Below are 19,657 nucleotides of genomic sequence, written 5' to 3' on the forward strand. Positions count from 1 at the left end.
GTCAACAACCTTATCCCTATGAGAATACAGTCTCTAGTTGCTAGCCGCCGCTCAAATACTTTTGTTGCCAACCCTTTGCAGTTAAAACACGTTCAAAGTTTTTTTCTATCAATACGTCTGAGTGAGTACTAAGCAGAGCGCTTTGCCTGCACGTGTGTGACTCGCGACCGATACGACCCCGACTCCTCCGAACTTTGCCGACACTCGGCCTTGACGACGAGACCTTGGACTCTAATCTGGAGTTGAACTACGCATTCTTGTGTTAGCATCGATACATGCATGGTACATGTGAGACTCGTCGATGAGTGATGTCACTGTTGTGACAGACATACCTCATATGATTGCGGAAGATGTTTACTAAACAACTAATAAATGGGTCTATCGTTAGAACGCAGCCAGTTACTGTTTCCGCTCTACATGATCCACAAAAATAATAATTTATAACAACTTTTGTTTTTATCAACTAGCAAAGCGAGGATAGGTTGTAAAGTGCCAGCTAGGACAGTGAGCTGTCACACTTATACGAGCCAGGCGACGGGGCAACGCAAAGCCGCTGTCGCCCAAAGCATGTCCCTGAATCCACTCTCGGTGCCTTTAGACTTCTCAAGCACCCGGCACGCGTCACCGTCCTCGTCGAGCTCGTCGATCGGGTGAGCCAACCCATAAATACACAGCCCACTGAGTTTCTCGCCGGATCTCTTCAGTGGGTCGCGATTCCGATCCTGCGAAGCGCTTCTCAGAACTGGTGTTGGGGATGCAATGGTCGACAAAAAAGTTCTGCTTCACTGTGACAATAAATAAATAGGTGAGGCAGCTGCACACCGCGCGCCGGTGTTGTTTTCAAACTGCTTTGCCATAACAATAACTTAACACTATCGTATTTCATGAAGCGGGCTGATAACTCGTCTGCTCACACACACGTATTCTCAAAACGCCTGTGTAGGCATTAACGGGCAATTGGCACCGATAATATTACTTCCGAGAAAAACATTTCGAACCGACCTTAAAAAAGGAGGACTGTCGGCTGTATTTTATGTGTGTTGCCTCAGGAGTTTTTCCAGCCGAACCCATTTTTATGATTTTTCTTTGATTTGAAGGCTGATGCTTCTCATAAGGTCCCATTTAAATTTTATCAATTATTAACTCATATTTAATTGACACAATGATAATATAAAATATGAATATGTATGTAATCTCATGTTATTGTGTTGAAGTCGTATATCTTTTTTGTTAAAATTTTATATTATTTATTAATGATATCAGTATCAGTATATAGGAGTAAACCACTGTAATTAGAAGTCAACGTAACATTTTTCATAGACAACATTATTTCCAGTTTGTCCTTCACGCTGCATCTCCTTGGAATGTTTTCTAAATAAAGTCTAGAAGAAACATTAATCTTATGAATGACGTTGACATTTCCACAGTGAACACTGCTCGGACGTGTCAGTAAGCGGCTCACATTTGACAACAGATACGCTTCTGTGAACTATGGCGGAAATGTTTGACTAGAAGCTTCAAGCTTCCCAACATCCGACTTTGCTGTGCTTGTTTATCTCTCAGCTCATAGCTTAAGGCGCTTCAAAATGTTCATTTACAAGTTTATGGGGGGTATCGTGGAGACCATCACTGGAGGTAGGCCACGTGACTAGACGCTACTCGACCGCGTCCTAATGTTCCATTCTTCTTAATAAAATAAATCAGCTATTTCGGAACCATTGTGCTATTATTGTATAGTGTTCGGTTCTATTACATACTGTAGACTTTGTTAATTTACAATCCGTCGCATGTGAACCGAGTAAGACAAGTTTGGTTTCTTCTGAGCTTAAACAATTATTGATAGAGTCAAATTTCAGGTGACGAAGAGGCATCGTATGATCCTCACCTGCATCGGAAAATTGAGAAACCTACCTCGTATGTATCTCTTCAGTAGGAACGGTTTTTTATTTTACCTCTTGAATTAATCTCTTATACTGTATATCTGTATACTTGTATGTATTTATGTACAAAAAATGAGGTAGCATCTCAAATCAAATAAAATTAATAATTATGTGTCGTAGTTCTAAAATCCCCTCTAGGCGATGCCCAAGAGGAAATCGAAATATGATGTGAGTCCCCTAGGTACTCGGAGACGATGATTCACTTGCTGAAGGGCAGCATCGGCGCCGGCATCCTGGCCATGCCCGAGGCGGTGCGTCGCGTCGGTATATTCGCCAGCATCGCAGGCCTGCTGCTAGTCGGGTTCTTCGCCTCCTACTGTCTACAGCTTCTCGTTCGTACTTTTCTCAATTACCTAATTAGTGAACTCCCTCTACGACACTAATTTTGTAAAAAAAGACCTTAATAAATAAGGTGAAACTAGAAAATGTACACCGTCGATTTGGAAGCCATAATGGAGCTCGTTTGGGTAAATGAGAAGTAAACAATAAATAAATCGTTTCGCAAGCAGCTCCAGCCACGCGGCCGAGTTCCAAGAATAAGCGTAACCGGGCGTACGTACCAAGACTCGGGGCTCGGACTGCTCAGCGATAATGTTCCGTGTTTATGTTGTTTTGGTTGGTTTCAAGTGGTCGTGCCCTTAACGATATACTCGTAACTCCCCGGGTACCTACTGGTATCGAGCGATGTCACAATACAAATAAGACTTGACCTCATGCCTCAGGGTGGGTGGTGGCAAGCACATTGTAATGTCTATGGTTTGTGGTCACCACTTAACACCAGACAGGTCGTGAGCTCGTTTACACATTTATATAATCTAATTTCGGATTGTATCAAGTTTTAAAAGCTTACTAACACTTAGTTTCTTCAGAGCAAAGAATTAGGTCTTAATTTATATTCTGTATTAATATTCTGTGATCTGCATGTTCATCTTCTATTATTTAAGATAATATATGTATAATATTTAACGAGGAACGTTTTGTCTCTATTATGTGTCAAGTATTTGTGTGTGCGCATGAATTCTTCGAGCAGGTGTTATTGTTTAGATTGTTGCCCAGTACGAGCTATGCAAGCGCTGGCGGCGCGGCTACATGGCGTACCCCAAGTCCATGCGGCTGGCCTTGCAGGACGGGCCGCATTGCCTCCGCTGGTCCTCTGGGCTGCTCTACTACTTTGTGGACGTGGTCTTGATACTGTGGCAGCTCGGGATCTGTGTTATATATCCTGTTTTCGTCGCTGAAAATATTAAGCAGGTGAGGTTGGAATTAAAGGATTAAGCGGTTCCTCATGATGACCCTTTGATACTGTTTTGTGTTGCTCTAAATTATCAGCACAGACATCACCATCCATCTCTGAGGTTTTCGTCTGCCCATCGCAACTACAGATACAAGCAGCCCAAAAACAGTTTGACAGTCCCCTCTTAATGTTAACCTAACACTACTTACCTTCTTCTAGCCTAAGAAGAGAAGAAGCCTAAACAGGTAAGGTGCAAATTTAAAGCCATATAGTGGATGCGGCAACATTTCCCAACCAAGCCCCTCAACATCTGCTGATTGTCTTTATCGGGATATAAATCCAGCTATTTCTACTGTGTCCAGTAGAGACACAAATAGTTTCGCCCGGCCATAAAAGCTCGTCATGAACGATGCCCTTGTGATTCCACCATTCACACTAACAAAAATTAACTGAATTAATCACCTAGAAACAGACACTCTTTGCGGATCAGTAAAGCATAATTTTTCTTAACTCAGGTATGTGATTCTTACAATCTGGAGCTGGGGCTACGCACCCACCTTTGCTGTATCCTGGGGCCGCTCATTATCGTGAGCATGGTAAAAGACCTCAAAGTGATGACGCCATTCTCATCTGTTTCCAACGTGATCACTATCCTGGGTCTGATATTGGTGTTTTTCTACATGATTGAAGAAGATCTATCATTCGAGAAAGAGAAGATGGAAGTCAAGAGCTATGCAGATATCCCTGTGTTTGTTGGAGTCACACTGTTCGCGCTGGAGGCTGTGGGAGTGGTTCGTAACTGTGGCGTATACGCTTCATCTAGATGTTCAAGGATGTGTAGAAAAATACACTATTTTCAAGTTTTTGTGTAGAGTGTATTTTATCGGTATTTAGTATTATTAAGCGCCCCACTGCTTTTATACGCCCCCTTCAATGAGCTCTAGAAAGTTTCTTCAACAGGGCGGTACTCCTGGTAGGTATTGCTGATATCCATGAGTGACGGTTACACTTCACACCATATGGTCTGTCCGCTTGTCTATCTTGGACTTGTATTTGTGAGTGTGTAGCGTGTAGAGCGGCGACCGCGCTGTGCCCCGAGTCGCGGTCTTCCTGTTCCGCTGACCGCTGCGGGATTATCGTGAGCACTTCCGCGTCTTCAAAGTAAATTGGCCATGTCTTTATTGTATAAATAATACATGCAGGTTCTAGCCCTCGAGTACAACATGGAGAACCCTAAGCACTTCTGTGGAATATTCGGTTTGTTCAACATCGGTATGATGATTATTATAGCTCTGTATCTAATGGTTGGCGTCTTTGGCTACGTTAAGTATGGAGATGAAATCAAAGCTTCTATAACTCTCAATTTACCGCAGAACGAAAAGTAAGTGTTCTCTAATTCTAAATATTTATTTGTTGTTTTAACGTGTTCTTCTCTAAATTTCTAAAAACAGAGAGAGACAGAGAAAAAGAGAAAGAGATTATTATGCTAGGAACGGATTATTTGAGTTGTGATGTATGCGACTCAAGCCCATCGCACTCAAGTATTTGGGTCGGCCTAGAAAAGTACTAGCCCATTTCATTCCGTAAATGTCGTTAAAGAAGACTCAGAGACTCGTTGGAAAATGGGCAGAAATGGGCAGAAATGGGCAGTATATTGCGATAGCCAATCGGTATTTACTTGCTGTAGGGGGTATTTAAGCTCGCAAAGGGTTCATATATCTCACGTCCTAAAAAGACTTGGATGGTCTATGTGCAAGGCACATGAGGATGTGAGAGAAAAGAGTGGAAAAATAGGACATGCTGCGGCAACTCCACATAGTGGGATGCATGCAAGAAAAAGATGGTCGGTACCACGGCCTTCTTAGAAAAATCAGCGTGTCACGATAATTCTCCTTTTTTTTATTTATTGCTTAGGTGGGTGGACGAGCTCACAGCCCACCTGGTGTTAAGTAGTTACTGGAACCCATAGACATCTACAACACCCACCTTGAGATATAAGTTCTAAGGTCTCAAGTATAGTTACAACGGCTGCCCTACCCTTCAAACTGAAACGCATTACTGCTTCACGGCAGAAATAGGCAGGGTGGTGGTACCTACGCGCGCGGACTCACAAGAGGTCCTACCACTAGTTATTACGGAAATTATAATTTTGCGGGTTTGGTTTTTATTACACGATGTTATTCCTTCACCGTGGAAGTCAATCGTGAACATTTGTTAAGTACGTATTTCATTAGAAAAATTGGTACCCGCCTGAGATTCGAGCACCGGTGCATCGCTTAACACGAATGCACCGGACGTCTTATTCTTTAGGCCACGACGACTTCAATTGGAACCCCCTCTAATTACATACTCCCACGACACAGGCGGCGGTGCAACACCCAGCCACTGTCTCCCTTAACATGTCTTGTCAGATCCTCGCGATCCACTTTCGGTACTTTTCGGGTTAGGTTGCACGTCGGAATTTTTCGCATTCGATGAGTTAGACTAGGACATACCGGTGCTTACAGAGCCTAAAAGCCCCGAGGGTGGACCGGGAGGATTCGACAAGACATGACCATTCGTTAGTAAACATGACGAGGTGTGAAACATGGTTTTTTGCTTATAATGTTTTATGGTACTACTCAATCGCGCGAGTAACGATGGCAATAAATGTCAAAGGCTTCTTATTACCCAGTCCGACCGTTAATAAGATGATGGTCGATGTGTCGAAACTAATTTTCCTACTCAGTTCTGTAATTCCTACCCTGGGTAGAGGGCCATGTTACAAGCTTGCTCTGCTCTCTCGTCTATTTCTATGAAAAGTCATCATGTTTTCCGGTTTGAAGGGTAGCTGGTGAACCAATGCGAGTTGGGTAGCATCGGTGTTTTCATATGTATGGATCCGCCCAACATCAGGTTATTAGTGAACTCATCTGCCACTTTCGATAGGAATAACTTTAGTGTTAATCATCGACATTTAGTAGTTATTACATTTCAGGAAAGCTCAAGCAGCGAAACTAATATTCGCGTTATCAATTTTCCTTTCATTTCCGCTACAAAATTTTGTTGCATACAATATAATATGGCGAAGACTTAAGAAGAAAATTACCGGCAAAAAAAAATGCCCCATAGACTACGCTCTCAGGATCCTTCTGGTTCTTGTCCCTTGTAAGTAAGCCAGTGCTTGTCTAGTCTGTACCAAAATAATAACGAACCAAACGTTTATGGTTTACTTGTCAACGGAAACAGGTGGTCTTTTTGGTTTGGAGACTGGGATTGGCATTACTACAATATAAGTATGTAATTGAGATTTCGACTTCATGCTTCAAGGAAGCTCCAGTCTCGAGGCTCTGATACATGAAGTCAGGACGCCTCCCGCCTCTCTGTAGCTATAGAATGACGTCTGTATCGACAGGGGCCCTGGCGATCGCCGTGCCGCAGCTCGGCCCGTTCATATCCTTGTTCGGAGCGCTGTGCCTGTCGCTGCTCGCCGTCGTGTTCCCGGGCCTGATAGACGTCTGCATCTGGTACCCCGACCGCTACGGCCTCTGCTACTACAAGCTGCTGCGAGATGTTTTCATCATTATAGCTGGCCTTGTCTGTCTCGTCTCTGGTAGTTACTCCAGCATGATCGAGATTGTCAATAACATGAAGTAACGAGCCGAACACCACGAGAAACCTAACTAATATATATTCAAAAAACATGTTTATTTTTACTTTAATACTCAATAAATTGTATTATGATTTGGTGTTGAAAGACAAAGAATGCGTTTACAGCAGTTTGTACCGGCTGTGCCGACCATTAGCGGCGTTGACAGCCGGCAGCCGGGCACCCCTCCCGCGTCACTCCACGCGTCAGCTCCATTGTACTAGTGAGGGGGTCCGTTACGATAATTATTTCCTCGCGATTTTGATGTAATCATCACTAGATTTGCCGGCTCTATCACTGTCATATAGTCAACTACCCTACTATATATATCAAGCTACCTATATAGTAGGGTTGACTGGGTACCGTTTTAACAATTTTTGAATGATTGGTTATAAAATCGTAATAGAAATACACCTTCTGCACTAAGCATGTGGAGCGAAAGAATGCTCTTTGGCATTTGAGCGCCCAATGCAATAATTAGCCTATACGGGCATTTTGGATTCATATCTACCTTTGTAACAACTTAGGGTAAGTTATACCAAGGTCAGTTGTAACAGTGATTGCGGTTAGTTGTAACACATGGAAATGAAACACGATTCATGAGTTCTATTCAGATATATTACAATAAAATCACAGAAGAGTGGTAAAACAGAGTGTCTAACGTTAATACGGTAGAATCTTTAGTTATGTAAGCTAAATAAAGATTGTGCCTTATTAACATTATTAATGTAAGCGAAAAATTTAGTATTTATAAGTAGGTTAGTATCTAATAATTAGTCAGTCTCTTTCAATTAGTCAACAAAACAGCATTAGTAACTTGAGTCATAAGAACTTTCAAAATTCCTATAGTTCAAATTTATAATTGTAAATAGACATGCTTTAACAAAAACCGACTTCAAATAGAAAAAAAAAGATATCCCAAAACAAATTAATATACACTAAAAACAATAATCATCGAAATCGGTTGGCGTGATTTGAGTTATTGAGTTATTCATCTGTTTGTCGCGCATGTACTTAATGAAAATTAATTTTTATTTATAAATCTATTTTTAGAAATCTGTTCTTAAAAGAAATATTTCAAAGAATGAAAGGTCTCAAGTAGAAATCTGTTCTTCTAATTAATGAAGTGATAAAATGGACAGTGACAACAAAATATTAAAGCCCGTACGGAAAAAACAAACAACTGAACAATGAAATGAAATGAAATGAAAACAATGCAATGTAATGGCAATTAATTCACTCTGCTGAAAAATAATCAGTCTGTCTATTATTCAGAAAACCGAAGTAAAGAAATGCAGTTAGCAACCTTCGCTTGTGCGGTACTTCTTAAAGATTGGCCCTTTTTAATTTCCTCTTAAGCGTCCTTGTATTGTGATATGCTATGTCGCCCTTTCTTTGTTTCTTATGCGTGTCCTAGACATCTACAAATAGGAACAAACGAATATAAAATGAGGGAAAATATTGTTCATAAACATTATTATAAACCCATATCTCTAAGATCTAATCACCAGACAGAACAATACTTTTTAATACGCTTTTATTATTAGCTTCAGATGTATGTATGTTAGTATGTAACGGAATCTTTGAACATGATTTTGACCCCCTTCAAAACGTCGGATTAACTCGAAATTTTGCATACTTATTAAGGACCGATGACAAATCAATATTTAAAAAAATATTTAAAAAATTGAAATTTAACTAAAAAATGAAAAATAAATAATAGTTAAAAAAACTAAAAAATACGCTTTTATAGAAAATCCAACTAAAAAATAGAAAATATTTTAATAAATTTTAATTAAAAATAGTGTAAGAAAAAATGATTTTATAGTAAAAAAAGCGTGGGGTGCTTTTCAGGATATTATCAAAATAACCCGTAGTCATATCTGTTCATAAAATATTTATAACTACTGATACCATGCACCACACGCTTTTTTACAGTAAAATATTTTTTTCTTACACTATTTTTAATTCAAAATTAAAATATTTTCTATGTTTTAGTTTAATTTTCTATAAAAGCGTCTTTTTTTAGTTTTTTTTAAACTATTATTTATTTGGATATTAGCTGCGTAATTAACAAAAATCTTCGATCGGAAATACTTACTTCATTGCGTAACCACCAGCACGACACTGACGATTACGTTCTGACCGTACGTACGGCAACCGTACTCGTCGAACTCGACAAAGAGTTCCACGTGCAACCTAACCCATGCATCAGCCCGCTGAGTTTCCCGCCGGATCTTCTCGGAACCCGTCCATCATTCGAGACTTATTCGCTTTGTTTGAACCGGACCCTGTTACAAGCGTGCCCAGTCTACGCTACTATTGTAACTTCAACCACATGTCTCGGGCGGCAGCGGCGTTGTATATACCTAATATTAGTGGACTCCGGAAATCACTTGCCAACAGATGGGGCGTGAGCTTGTTTATTTACTGGAACTTGGAACTTTTAAAAATGAAATTATGTCTGAGATAGCTAGCAAGAAACCTGTATGTGTGTTGAATATTTACGTGGTGGTTCACTTTTGATCAAAATGTAATGTATTGTATGATAGGCATGGCAAGAGTCGATATTCGGGATGCTCCGGGAAAAGGAACTCTTCAATGTCCAACAGTGGCACAGACACGAAGCTTTGTCTGGGCGTTTTATTGTGATGCCCGGTTTTCAGTTTCACCGTGACTGGTTTCGCTTTCAATACGAAGTGACATCAGGGTATATGAAACATGAATCGTGAACCACCCCAGGGCACCAAAGCGAACTTTATCGTAGATTAGCACTTAACATTATAAACGAAGCTCTGAGAGCGTCGACAGATATTTCTTCGGTAGATCTCCTCACTGAAAAGCTTAGTTGATTGACATTAAATGAAATGGCTCTATCCGATGATTTGCAGGCGAAGTAAATTGTCCCTTAGAAATAAGGTGACACTCTACAAAACTTGCATACGCCCCGTCATGACCTATGCAAGTGTAGTGTTCGTTCACGCGGCCCGCACTAACTTGAAACCCCTTCAAACCATTCAATCCCGTTTTTGCAGGATAGCCGTCGGAGCCCCGTGGTTCGTCAGGAACGTCGATCTTCACGACGACCTGGACCTAGAGTCCATCAGAAAGTATTTACAGTCGGCATCAATGCGCCATTTTGATAAAGCGGCACGACAAGAGTACCCTCTCATCGTGGCCGCCGGTAACTACATAGCCGATCCTGCGAACCAAATGGTAAATAGTCGACGTCGCCCAAAACACGTCATCTCGGATCCTCCCGATCCACTAACGGTGTTTTTAGGTACCCCAAGCACCGGTCATCCTCGTCGAACCCGCCGCTTGCGATGAAGGGCTCGCTCGGCGAGTAAATTAACCCACAGACAGCCCACTGAGTTTTTCGCCGGATCTTCTCAGTGGGTCGCGTTACTGATCCGGTGGTAGATTCTGCGAAGCGCGGCTCTAGTTAGGGTTCGTGTTAGCAACATCGTCAGGCTTAAACCCTGTGAGCTCACCTACTAGTCCGGTGACGCTGACATGGTTTCTCTAGACCATCAGCTTAGGTAGAAAAAAAAAAGAAATGAACACACAGCCTTGACAGTAAAACTTAAAAAATAAAACAAAAACATTTAAAAAAAGCTTTAATATTTTTTTGGCTTTCGCTACTCGAAAGACGATTTCAATTGCTGTTCCGGGTTAAAGGGCGAGCCGGCCGGACGAGCGCCTGCGACCGAGCCGGAGGACCAGGCCCGCAGGCGCACTCAATGAAAGAATAATATCGTTTAATAAAAAACAAATATAATTTACGTAATAGGTGAGTAGTGTACCGGCGTCTGGTGTGAGCTCCATCACAATGGTTGTGTAGATAAAATAAAACAAAAACTGTAACCGTCTACCATTATTTGCAATAAGCTATAAACGCTTCTATACCATGAAGGAAAGGCACACGTAATATGAACTGAATAATAGAAATGTAACCTTCAGGAGTAGTATTGAGGAGGATTCATTCTCGAGATTACGTACATCGAGTTCCGAACAGCATCGGAGCTAAATAAGTTGGCACTTCTAAAAATTCAAATGGTACCGTACGAAAGGATAAACTTTTTTTCCTACATATTCGCGGGGGTACCAGTAATGCGCTATTCCAGCTTCGCACGGACCGGTAGGTGAGCTCAAGGGCTCCTCCGTAAGAGAACTTGCCAACACCAGCCCTGGCAAGAGCAGTGCTTCGCAGAATCTACCACCGGATCGGACACGCGACCTATTGAAAAGATCCGGCGAGAAACTCAGTGGGCTGTCTGTGGGTTAATTTAATCGTCGAGCCCTTCGGAGGGAGCGACGGGCTCGACAAGAATGGTGCACTCACCCCAAGCAGGTACACTCACCTCAAAGCACCATTAATGGATCGGGAGGATCCGAAATGACGTGCACAAAGCGACTACGACCGTTTACTATTCGGTCCACAGGATCGGGTACAGGAGCAGAGGGAGACACACACAGCACGCTGCTTTATCTCGCAACTGGTGATAGTAGGGATAAGTCACGCGTTGTTTGGTGCTTGCGTCGTTGCAACTACTTGTACACGGAGCACACATGCAATTCTGAGTTGTTGCAGTTACCTTAATATTAAAAAAATCTATAACTTCAAAACTACAAGAGTAAATTTTAATGTTTTTCTTGGATAATAATTCCCTTTATTCCGCATACCCCGTTTGTTCACTACTTACAGAACACCCTGTCCATACTTCGTAACTAATAGTGACTATATTATTGCTGTCTTTGCATCATTATCGTTAAAGTTTAAAACCGATCATACAGTGTAATTTGTATGACTGGAAATAACACAGCCCGCGAAAACATTGTGGTTAGCTGTGAGTGCAGCTATAATTAGCTATGAGTTACTATTTAGCTATATTAGCTATGAGTTACTGAGAGATTGAGAGATAATCTATTGGATAAATCTAGTCTAAACTAAACCTAATCCTCTGTTTTTTCTGCTTGTCAATTTTCAAGCGACGCTTGTCAGTTTGATTTGCAAATAAATTGGGTTTAGGATGATTTGTTTAAATTTAAATTATACTTAATTATATTTTTTAATTATGTCGTTAGGATTCTTGTGAGTACATTTTTGTAAAGTCTAATATTCAGTAATCCAAGGTTTCTTGGTTTTATTACAAGATGAGCGGCGTCTCGGCGAGAGTGACCATGCGGCCGCAACAGTTCAGGACACACCGAGGACGCTATCGCCTTTACGATTATGACTAGAAACAGGAAAATAACCAACTATAATTAATTACTTTTTAAAACCCATTAAGTGTGTATATGAACGTACTACATTCGACTGCAACTAGGGACCTGCAACCTACTACTACAACTTGATAACTCGTCACTATGTACTTGGACACCCACTAAATATTAAATTATCTGTATGTTCCTATATAAAGTGTGTACTGGTGTCGTTAATATTCGTACTTGTGTTCGTCCAGAGGATGCGTGAATTATATTTAGTTGTCGCACTCGTAGGAGCGAGTGGGGCGCCGCCGCCGAATGCCGAGCTACGCGGCTCTGGGCCGCAGCCTCCACTCCCGCGCGGGCTTCACCGACGCTCGGTAATCACCAGTCGCACCAGTCGCACTAGTCGCGCAGACGAGCTGCTGAGCTATCCGTGCACGCCACGTTCAATATCGACCAGCGCACCCACACAAACTGCGTGTTGTTGACATTTCTAGCACCACACATGCTTGAACACACCACGCTTCAATTCTATAGTGTAAAGTCAGCTAGCCCAAACTAATTTAATTATAATACTGTTAAGGGGGTGTGTGCAGTACAAACTCGATAATTTTGTCAACACATATAAAACACTTGTAATTGTATCCCGAACAGTACTATGTAGGTACATAGGCACGTACATATTTGCCTTCAATAGCACACACATCAGCGCTCACCCGAACGTGTTCCACTAAGAAATTATTCATGAGATGTTATTAATATTGCTCGCTCTGCTAGAAATGAAATTATTCCCGTAGTTAGCATATTTGTTCATAAGTAATTTTAAAATACAACTCTTTGTAAACAAAATGGTAACATTCTCTTCCACGGGATATTAGTTGGTTTTCATTGATTCTTCCGCATTTAAAGATAAGTTCATTTGTTTATTTAATCAACCATGTTTCAACAGCATTTAACTAGACACAGGGTACAGAGGATGTTTTCCCAAACATGAGCCAATTAAAGAAACACATTATGTTTCCAAAAAATGTTAACATAATTAGTGAACACAGGTAGTCACATTTCTTTCGTAATCTTTCTAGTTTTATTTTGTGTGAAATATTTTCTTCGGTTTTCACGTGTCATAACCATAGTTAATATTACTCATATGATTATATCTTTATCTCATGAGTTATTACTCATAGCAACTTTTTACGGTACCTAACATAAGAATGGAAGTAATATAATGACAATAAAAATCGCAAACTTAAATACATAGTAAGAGTAGTTTTGAACAAAGGAAGGTTTATCTATTATATCTACCGTCGCGCTGCACGCTCACGTTTCCTCATCGCATTCATTCATATTAATGTTATTGTAACAAGGCCGCATGGAAATTTACGAATGCTTACATTTTCTCGGCACCAGGGATGCGAATGACTTCATAACGATATTACGTAATTGTGTTTAACAAAATATTGAACAGAAACTCCGTTACCGATTGACTTTGTACTTCGTTGATTCATTTCACAATTTCATCGTGGTCCCACGGTACAGGCTCTGTGACAGTTTGTTTGGAGTCTGAGCTGATGACACTAAGCCTGTTATTTTTGTTAGATTGCAGTCCTTGTCGCTGGCTGCGGTCCAGGTCCTCGCCTGTCAGGTAAACTTGAACACATTTTTATTATGTAGATTATTAAGTGATTCCGATTCACATAAATAAATTATGTTTTTTTTAAACTATTAATTTAATAAATGTTTACGCAATAGAGCTGAAGCTGGCGAAGACCGAACACGTAACCAGAGTCGCGAGAGTAGTCCAGCCCCGCACGGCAGGCCGGGCAGGGACGGCAGGTCACTTGCCTCCTTCCTTTGATTGACGTTCAAATGTGATATTTGTAAATGATAGACATGTGTATCGGTACAATATTTAACTATTAGTCATAATAAATCAGCCTATCTCTTTGAAACCGCCGTGAGGAGCCGATACCTTAATGCTTCCTGCAGAGCTTTAAGTTAAACATGTGGAAAAAACTTAATTTTCCTAAGTTTTAAATAAAACAATTGCTTATTTCTGCTTTATGTTTGGAGGGGTTGTCGTGGTAAGGAATTTAGAATTCATCCTTGTGCCTTGTGGTGGTCAAGGTGGTGTGCCAAGTGTACCAAGTGTGTAGCCAAAAGCGCCCTCACAATTCAGTAAGAAGCCGCGACCCGGAGAAGAGCTACTACTACGAGTATTACAACTATAGCTAATGAGCTGACACTTCAATATTCCGTCCTGGTTTGAATAGCACCCTGGTATGTGGATACTCCACGACATTCAGGCGAGACGGGGGTGCGCGGTACATCACGCGTCCCCCCCCGCGCCCCGTGCGACTCCTGCGGGCGCCCCCAGACTCTACACATCCGATCACCGTACAGGTATCCCGTAAACGATTGTCAAATAACACATAGCGGGCTTGGCTTTCTGTTGGTGGAGTAGTATGAGACCGCTTGGGTTACTTCTTACTTGGTTTAGTTACTTCGGCATAACGCTAAATTTTACCCGCGACTTCATTTACGTAGAAAGCGAAAATATTTTTGAATAATAGAATATTAAGGAGCCATTTAATGTACCAAAAACACATTTTTAAACGACTTCAAAAGAGGAGGCTATCAATTCGACCACAATTTTTATCTATGTATGTTCACCGATTTCTCAAGAATGCCTGAACCGATTTTGATGATTCTTTTTACTAATTTTGTCCGAAAGGGTAGACTTCTCGAATGGTCCTGTAATCATCAAGATCTGAGGATGCGATCGTTTAGAAATTCAAAAAAATTTATAATTTTCAAAGCCTATCTTGAAGTGATTTGTGAAGTGAAGTATGGAGATATACGACAAAGGGAAGATCTTCCACCGAGCGGGTGATATTGCTCGGTAGACCGACGGTCCGAATGTTGTTGTTCGGAACTTGTATATATGCGCTTTATCTTGAAAATGTCGTAAGCGAGATTCAGGCATCTGTCAATTATCTTGCGTTGAATGATGGCTACCCGCCACATCACTCCCCTCCGAGACTGGAGGTCGTGTCATTTTTAGTTAACGTTGTCCGTGCTGAGATTAGCTTGCAAGGGCCAGTGCTGCTCGAAGCCTGCGGTGAGTCGAGGCTGAGCTTGAATGTTGCGTGCGTGTCGTGCGTAGTCCATGTGATGCAGAGCTGCCACGCCGGAGATGTGTGACCCCAAGCGTTGATGATCCGGTCGTGGGCTGCGATGAACTGTAGCGGCGTGATGAGGCAGTGAAGGTGCGTGCCGTAGGACCAGGAAGCGCGGTGAGTCGGCTGCGATGGTCCTGTTGAGGCTGCGATGCTGGCTTGCTGTGGGACGACTGTCAATGATGTGCTTTTATCTGCGAGAATGCGGGGATTGTGGTAGCCGAAGTTCTTGATGCGCTGATGATGAATCAGAAGGTTGCGTACTCACATCACGTCGGGGTCACCAGTTTTGGGGAAGCTTAAACGACAGAGGGAAGATCTTCCACCGAGCGGATGATATTGCTCGGTAGACCGACGGTCCTAATGTTGTTGTTCGGAACTTGTATATATGCGCTTTATCTTGAAAATGTCGTAAGCGAGATTCAGGCATCTGTCAATTATCTTGCGTTGAATGATGGCTACCCGCCACATGAAGTGAGGGCAGATTTCTTTAAAATTAAATACTTGTAATGCGTAACGTATTTATTTGGATAGGGATTAATATCATCGTCATAAAAACACCTTCACAAATAATGCTTTATTTTAGAACAAATTTGGTTAGCATAAAAAGCTTGTAGTGTGCCAACTTAAAAATATAAACATATACTGTAGCGGATTTTTTTTGAACTTTTAAAGGGGGTATAATTCTGTAATACATTAATTTAGCAAAAATTTGACCGTTTCCGCAGCGCACGCAGCGGAACCTATCAAAAGAGAAAATAAAACCGATTTTGAAACATTATTTATTGGTGCTCCGCTTGTGTTGGTCTTAGCGTGATGTTATATAGCCTATAGCCTTCCTCAATAAATGGGCTATCTAACACTGGATTAATCAAGAATTTTTCAAATTGGAACAGTAGTTCCTGAGATTAGCGCGTTCAACCAAACAAACAAACAAACTCTTCAGCTTTATCATATTAAGTATAGATAAATGGTACATTTATGGTTATACTAGTCAAAACAAAATAAGGGCGACCTGTTTATTTTGACTTCAGTGGCGATAATTTATTTTTTATAAATTCTCAAGTAGCTAATAGCTTATTGTGGTGTTTGTTATGTGCTTACAAACTCGTTTTGAGTATTCTATCCGCAAATCTTTTTTAAAGTGGATAGATTTCAATAATTTATTGCAACCAGCGGGTAACCACTCACCATCAGGTGGGCCGTATGCTCGTTGTCGTAAGGCAATAAAAAAAAACACTTGTTTCTATCCAATTTTAAGACCGATTTTAAAATATTCAAAGTGAAGAACTGTTCTGTCAAGAGCAAATTCAGTTTTGTTCAACTAGAAGCTGAATTAACATTTTGAAAACGTTATGCTGAGAATTCCTGGACATGTGTGGACTTACCAACGTAGCCAGGACCATAGCCTTATTTCCAGAAGGCCATTATCTTTTTTTCGCGAACGTCTCCAAGTCACTAAAATGGATTCTCATGTAGGTTTCAGAGGTAGACAGAGGCTGATTTGTAATAGAATAAAAGGTTATTAATAAATTGCAATGTTGGTAAAAAGTTGTTTGAAACAGAAGCGCTGCAGCCGCGAGGGTAGGCACGTAGCGGCACAGACGCTGCGCACTCTGATAGCAGCACTCCCGCTGGACGCGCCGCCCCTGTGCTGCCCTGCGCGACACTCCGCACTCGACAACGCGACGCCTTCGCAGGGAACCGATCAGGGAGAGATGTTTTTGACGCCAACTGCTGACATCAGCTCGCACGGCACTCATGTACCGACACAGTGAGTTCTTTGGGTGACATGTCTGCCTTCTCAGTATGCGGCGGGGCGAACTGCAGACGTCGACCTCACAGCGTTTGAGACGACCGCAGTCATTGACGGTTGTTGTGACGTCGTATGACCTCCTACGAGGTCCCCGCGTAGGCCCACATACCACATACCATATCCCGCGGGTGTATGTATGTATGTATGTATGTAGGTATGTATGTGGGACTTGACGATCTGCAAGGTGTTGGGAGCAGAACGCGGGCCCAAGGAATTTTAGGGCCCTACCCACTAAACGACTCCCCTACACTCTTCGCCCAAGCGTCCGATCCACTCCGAGGTCAGAACCCGGATGAGGTAGAAGAGTTACCGTGGTCAACACTGCCACCAGACAGCGCGGCTCACCCCAAGGACGCCCGGCCGACGAAGTCTTCGAGGCGAATCGAAGGCTTTGAAACGTCGGCCGTCTCGGTAGGGCAGCCCGTCAGGCCGCCCAGACGCCGCCGCTGGTATCCCGGAACACCCCGCTGGACCAGAACCAGCCTGCCGGGTCGACGTGACTGCCCTGGGGTTCAAATCGTGCAGGCATCCATATATTATTGTAATTCAATACGTACCTGGCACATGTTCACGAACGACTTGCATGATGGAGTAAATGCACGGTGTCAGATAATGTAAACCATAAAATATAGGCATTGCGTAATTAGTTGTACTGTGAGGCCGCGCCGCTAGCACCGTCCTGCCTCCTCCTGCCTCCTCCTGCCGCGAACCAGTCCCGCGGCCCAGCCTGAATGGTGAGACAGCCGGTACACTACACAACTGAGACTTGCGGGTGGTGATATCGGTGTGCTCGCGGCCTACTGTGTCCATTACTGGCGGAATTGACACAAACATATTTCTCATTATTTCTGCAGCCGAGAACGTGATAATTCAGCCAACAAGCTATATAGCGTAGAGTAGATTTTGTATTTCTTTTACTTTCATTTTATACTCTCGATTCTAGATAAGTTTTTTCAGTACGACCAGATAATAATATATTGAAATATACAAGTACCTAATGGTTAATAACGAAACACTTATGGGTCAGTTGTGAAGGTTCAAATTGTATAATTTTTATTTGAAGTGCCGAGTGCGCGCCGCCGCGGACCCGCCGGGCCAGCGTCGCCGTCCAGGCCTCTCTGTATGTACCTCAACTATTCCGTCCACAGTTACACTATTTACTCCACTACAGGTTTCTGTAAATACTGTTACCATAACGTTAAGCATTTAAGAGCATCAGTCCTTTATCGGATTAAAGGACATGGTGAGATTGTCTCGGCCGCGTACTCGGTGTGTGGGCTTCGGTAATGATTAGCAGGCTGTACTTATCAACGTCGACAACAGACTCGACACGATGGCGCTAGATGGTGACAAGTGTTCGACGGTGCTCGGATGGACGAGCCACTACGAGCTGTTTGCCGACCGATGTCCAGCGGCAACGTTAAACTAGTTCTGTCATCTAAATACTCGGAACATTAACCCTTTCTGGTACGACATTCTTATCTGGACACTAGATTCTTCATCATCATTCTACTTTTGTTTACGTTAACAAATAAAAGTAAATGCACAATTATTTTAGTATTAAATGTGTAAGTGTGTTTGTTTGTCCTTCTTTCCTTAAGCTCGTAGGCGAAACCGGTGGTAACAGTTAGCTATGATATAAAAATCGGTAGATGATCTGCATAACAAAACATCTGGAGAGCCTTCGCATGTAGATAATGCTGTGTTACAGAGCTTCGACTGAGAATCCAGACTATCTGCAGACGGAGTCTAGCAGCCCAGGCGGTGGCCCGCGCGATACAGACACGAGACCCGACCCCACTGACGCCTGTACGTTAAGACTAACCCACCCTGTCGAATTATAGAAAATTGAAACAGTTTACTTGACCTACAATTTATAAAATAAAATACAATTTAAAGTAAAATAGTATTTTACAAAAATATAAATAAATAATCTTAACACTAGACAAGTGATCGTTATAATTAATATTTTTTTAATTATTAGATCATTGACATAGACGGCGCGGCGATGAACAAAAACGTTGTATGTGTACAGTAATCCCACTGCGTACAGGTGATGATGAGTGCAAGAACGCAACGTGGAGGCACGGAGTCCGCGCGCTCAGGGACGCTCACATGCGCCTCGCGCGCCGCCACCTGCGCCTGCTGGACACGCTCAGCCGCGCGCTGGACCCATCGCCGCGCGCTCACAGGACCAGGGCGAGTGCCAACAAACTGCGTCTTTGAAATTTGTGATTAATACATTATAGCGATTTTATAAATGTCTTTGAATACATACACCGTCGTACCTATTGTACTATCTATGGAATGATCTCGCTATCCGAAAAATAGGTACAATGCATTGTCACGAAGCTCATGTCGCGAACCACACTCACGAATTTCATAAATATAAAATTTCCGAAAATATTTACATTGTATAAATCTTCCAATAAACTTAATCAAACATAATGCGATCAACGGATACGTCATATTACGCGGACGGAGCCGCGGACAGAAGCTGATTTAATTAATACATAATTATTATAAACTAGAGGCCCCGCAGTAGTCGAAATTCGACTATAATTAATTGGAATTGCAAGCTTGTACACTATTATGATTGTATTTTATACTTCTATAATCACAAATTTCGCCAAGACTACACTATTAAAAAAT

The 19,657-nt window shown here is 42.0% G+C and overlaps 2 protein-coding genes across 3 annotated transcripts; both read left to right on the forward strand.

Moving 5' to 3' along the window:
* The first annotated feature begins 1,407 nt into the window (after window positions 1-1,407).
* Window positions 1,408-6,919, forward strand: LOC101741710 (proton-coupled amino acid transporter-like protein CG1139). Its single transcript, XM_004924869.4, has 8 exons — window positions 1,408-1,635; window positions 1,857-1,914; window positions 2,122-2,272; window positions 2,985-3,191; window positions 3,690-3,965; window positions 4,377-4,555; window positions 6,152-6,321; window positions 6,569-6,919. Exons 1-8 carry the CDS (start codon window positions 1,587-1,589, stop codon window positions 6,808-6,810), a joined length of 1,332 nt encoding a protein of 443 aa, XP_004924926.1. The 5' UTR covers window positions 1,408-1,586; the 3' UTR covers window positions 6,811-6,919.
* A 4,864-nt stretch (window positions 6,920-11,783) lies between these two features.
* LOC101741565 (uncharacterized) lies at window positions 11,784-19,411 on the forward strand. 2 transcript variants are annotated; one of them, XM_004924868.4, is made up of 9 exons: window positions 11,784-11,897; window positions 12,305-12,390; window positions 13,610-13,655; window positions 13,763-13,846; window positions 14,284-14,413; window positions 16,755-16,963; window positions 18,069-18,125; window positions 18,717-18,814; window positions 19,059-19,411. In XM_004924868.4, exons 1-9 carry the CDS (start codon window positions 11,881-11,883, stop codon window positions 19,229-19,231), a joined length of 900 nt encoding a protein of 299 aa, XP_004924925.1. In that variant the 5' UTR covers window positions 11,784-11,880; the 3' UTR covers window positions 19,232-19,411. The 2 variants fall into 2 exon arrangements, with proteins under 2 accessions (XP_004924925.1, XP_021202851.1); XM_021347176.3 differs by lacking the exon at window positions 13,763-13,846.
* Window positions 19,412-19,657: the final 246 nt, after the last annotated feature.

This window comes from Bombyx mori, chromosome 1 (genome assembly GCF_030269925.1).
Source record: "Bombyx mori chromosome 1, ASM3026992v2".
NCBI lineage: Eukaryota > Metazoa > Arthropoda > Insecta > Lepidoptera > Bombycidae > Bombyx > Bombyx mori.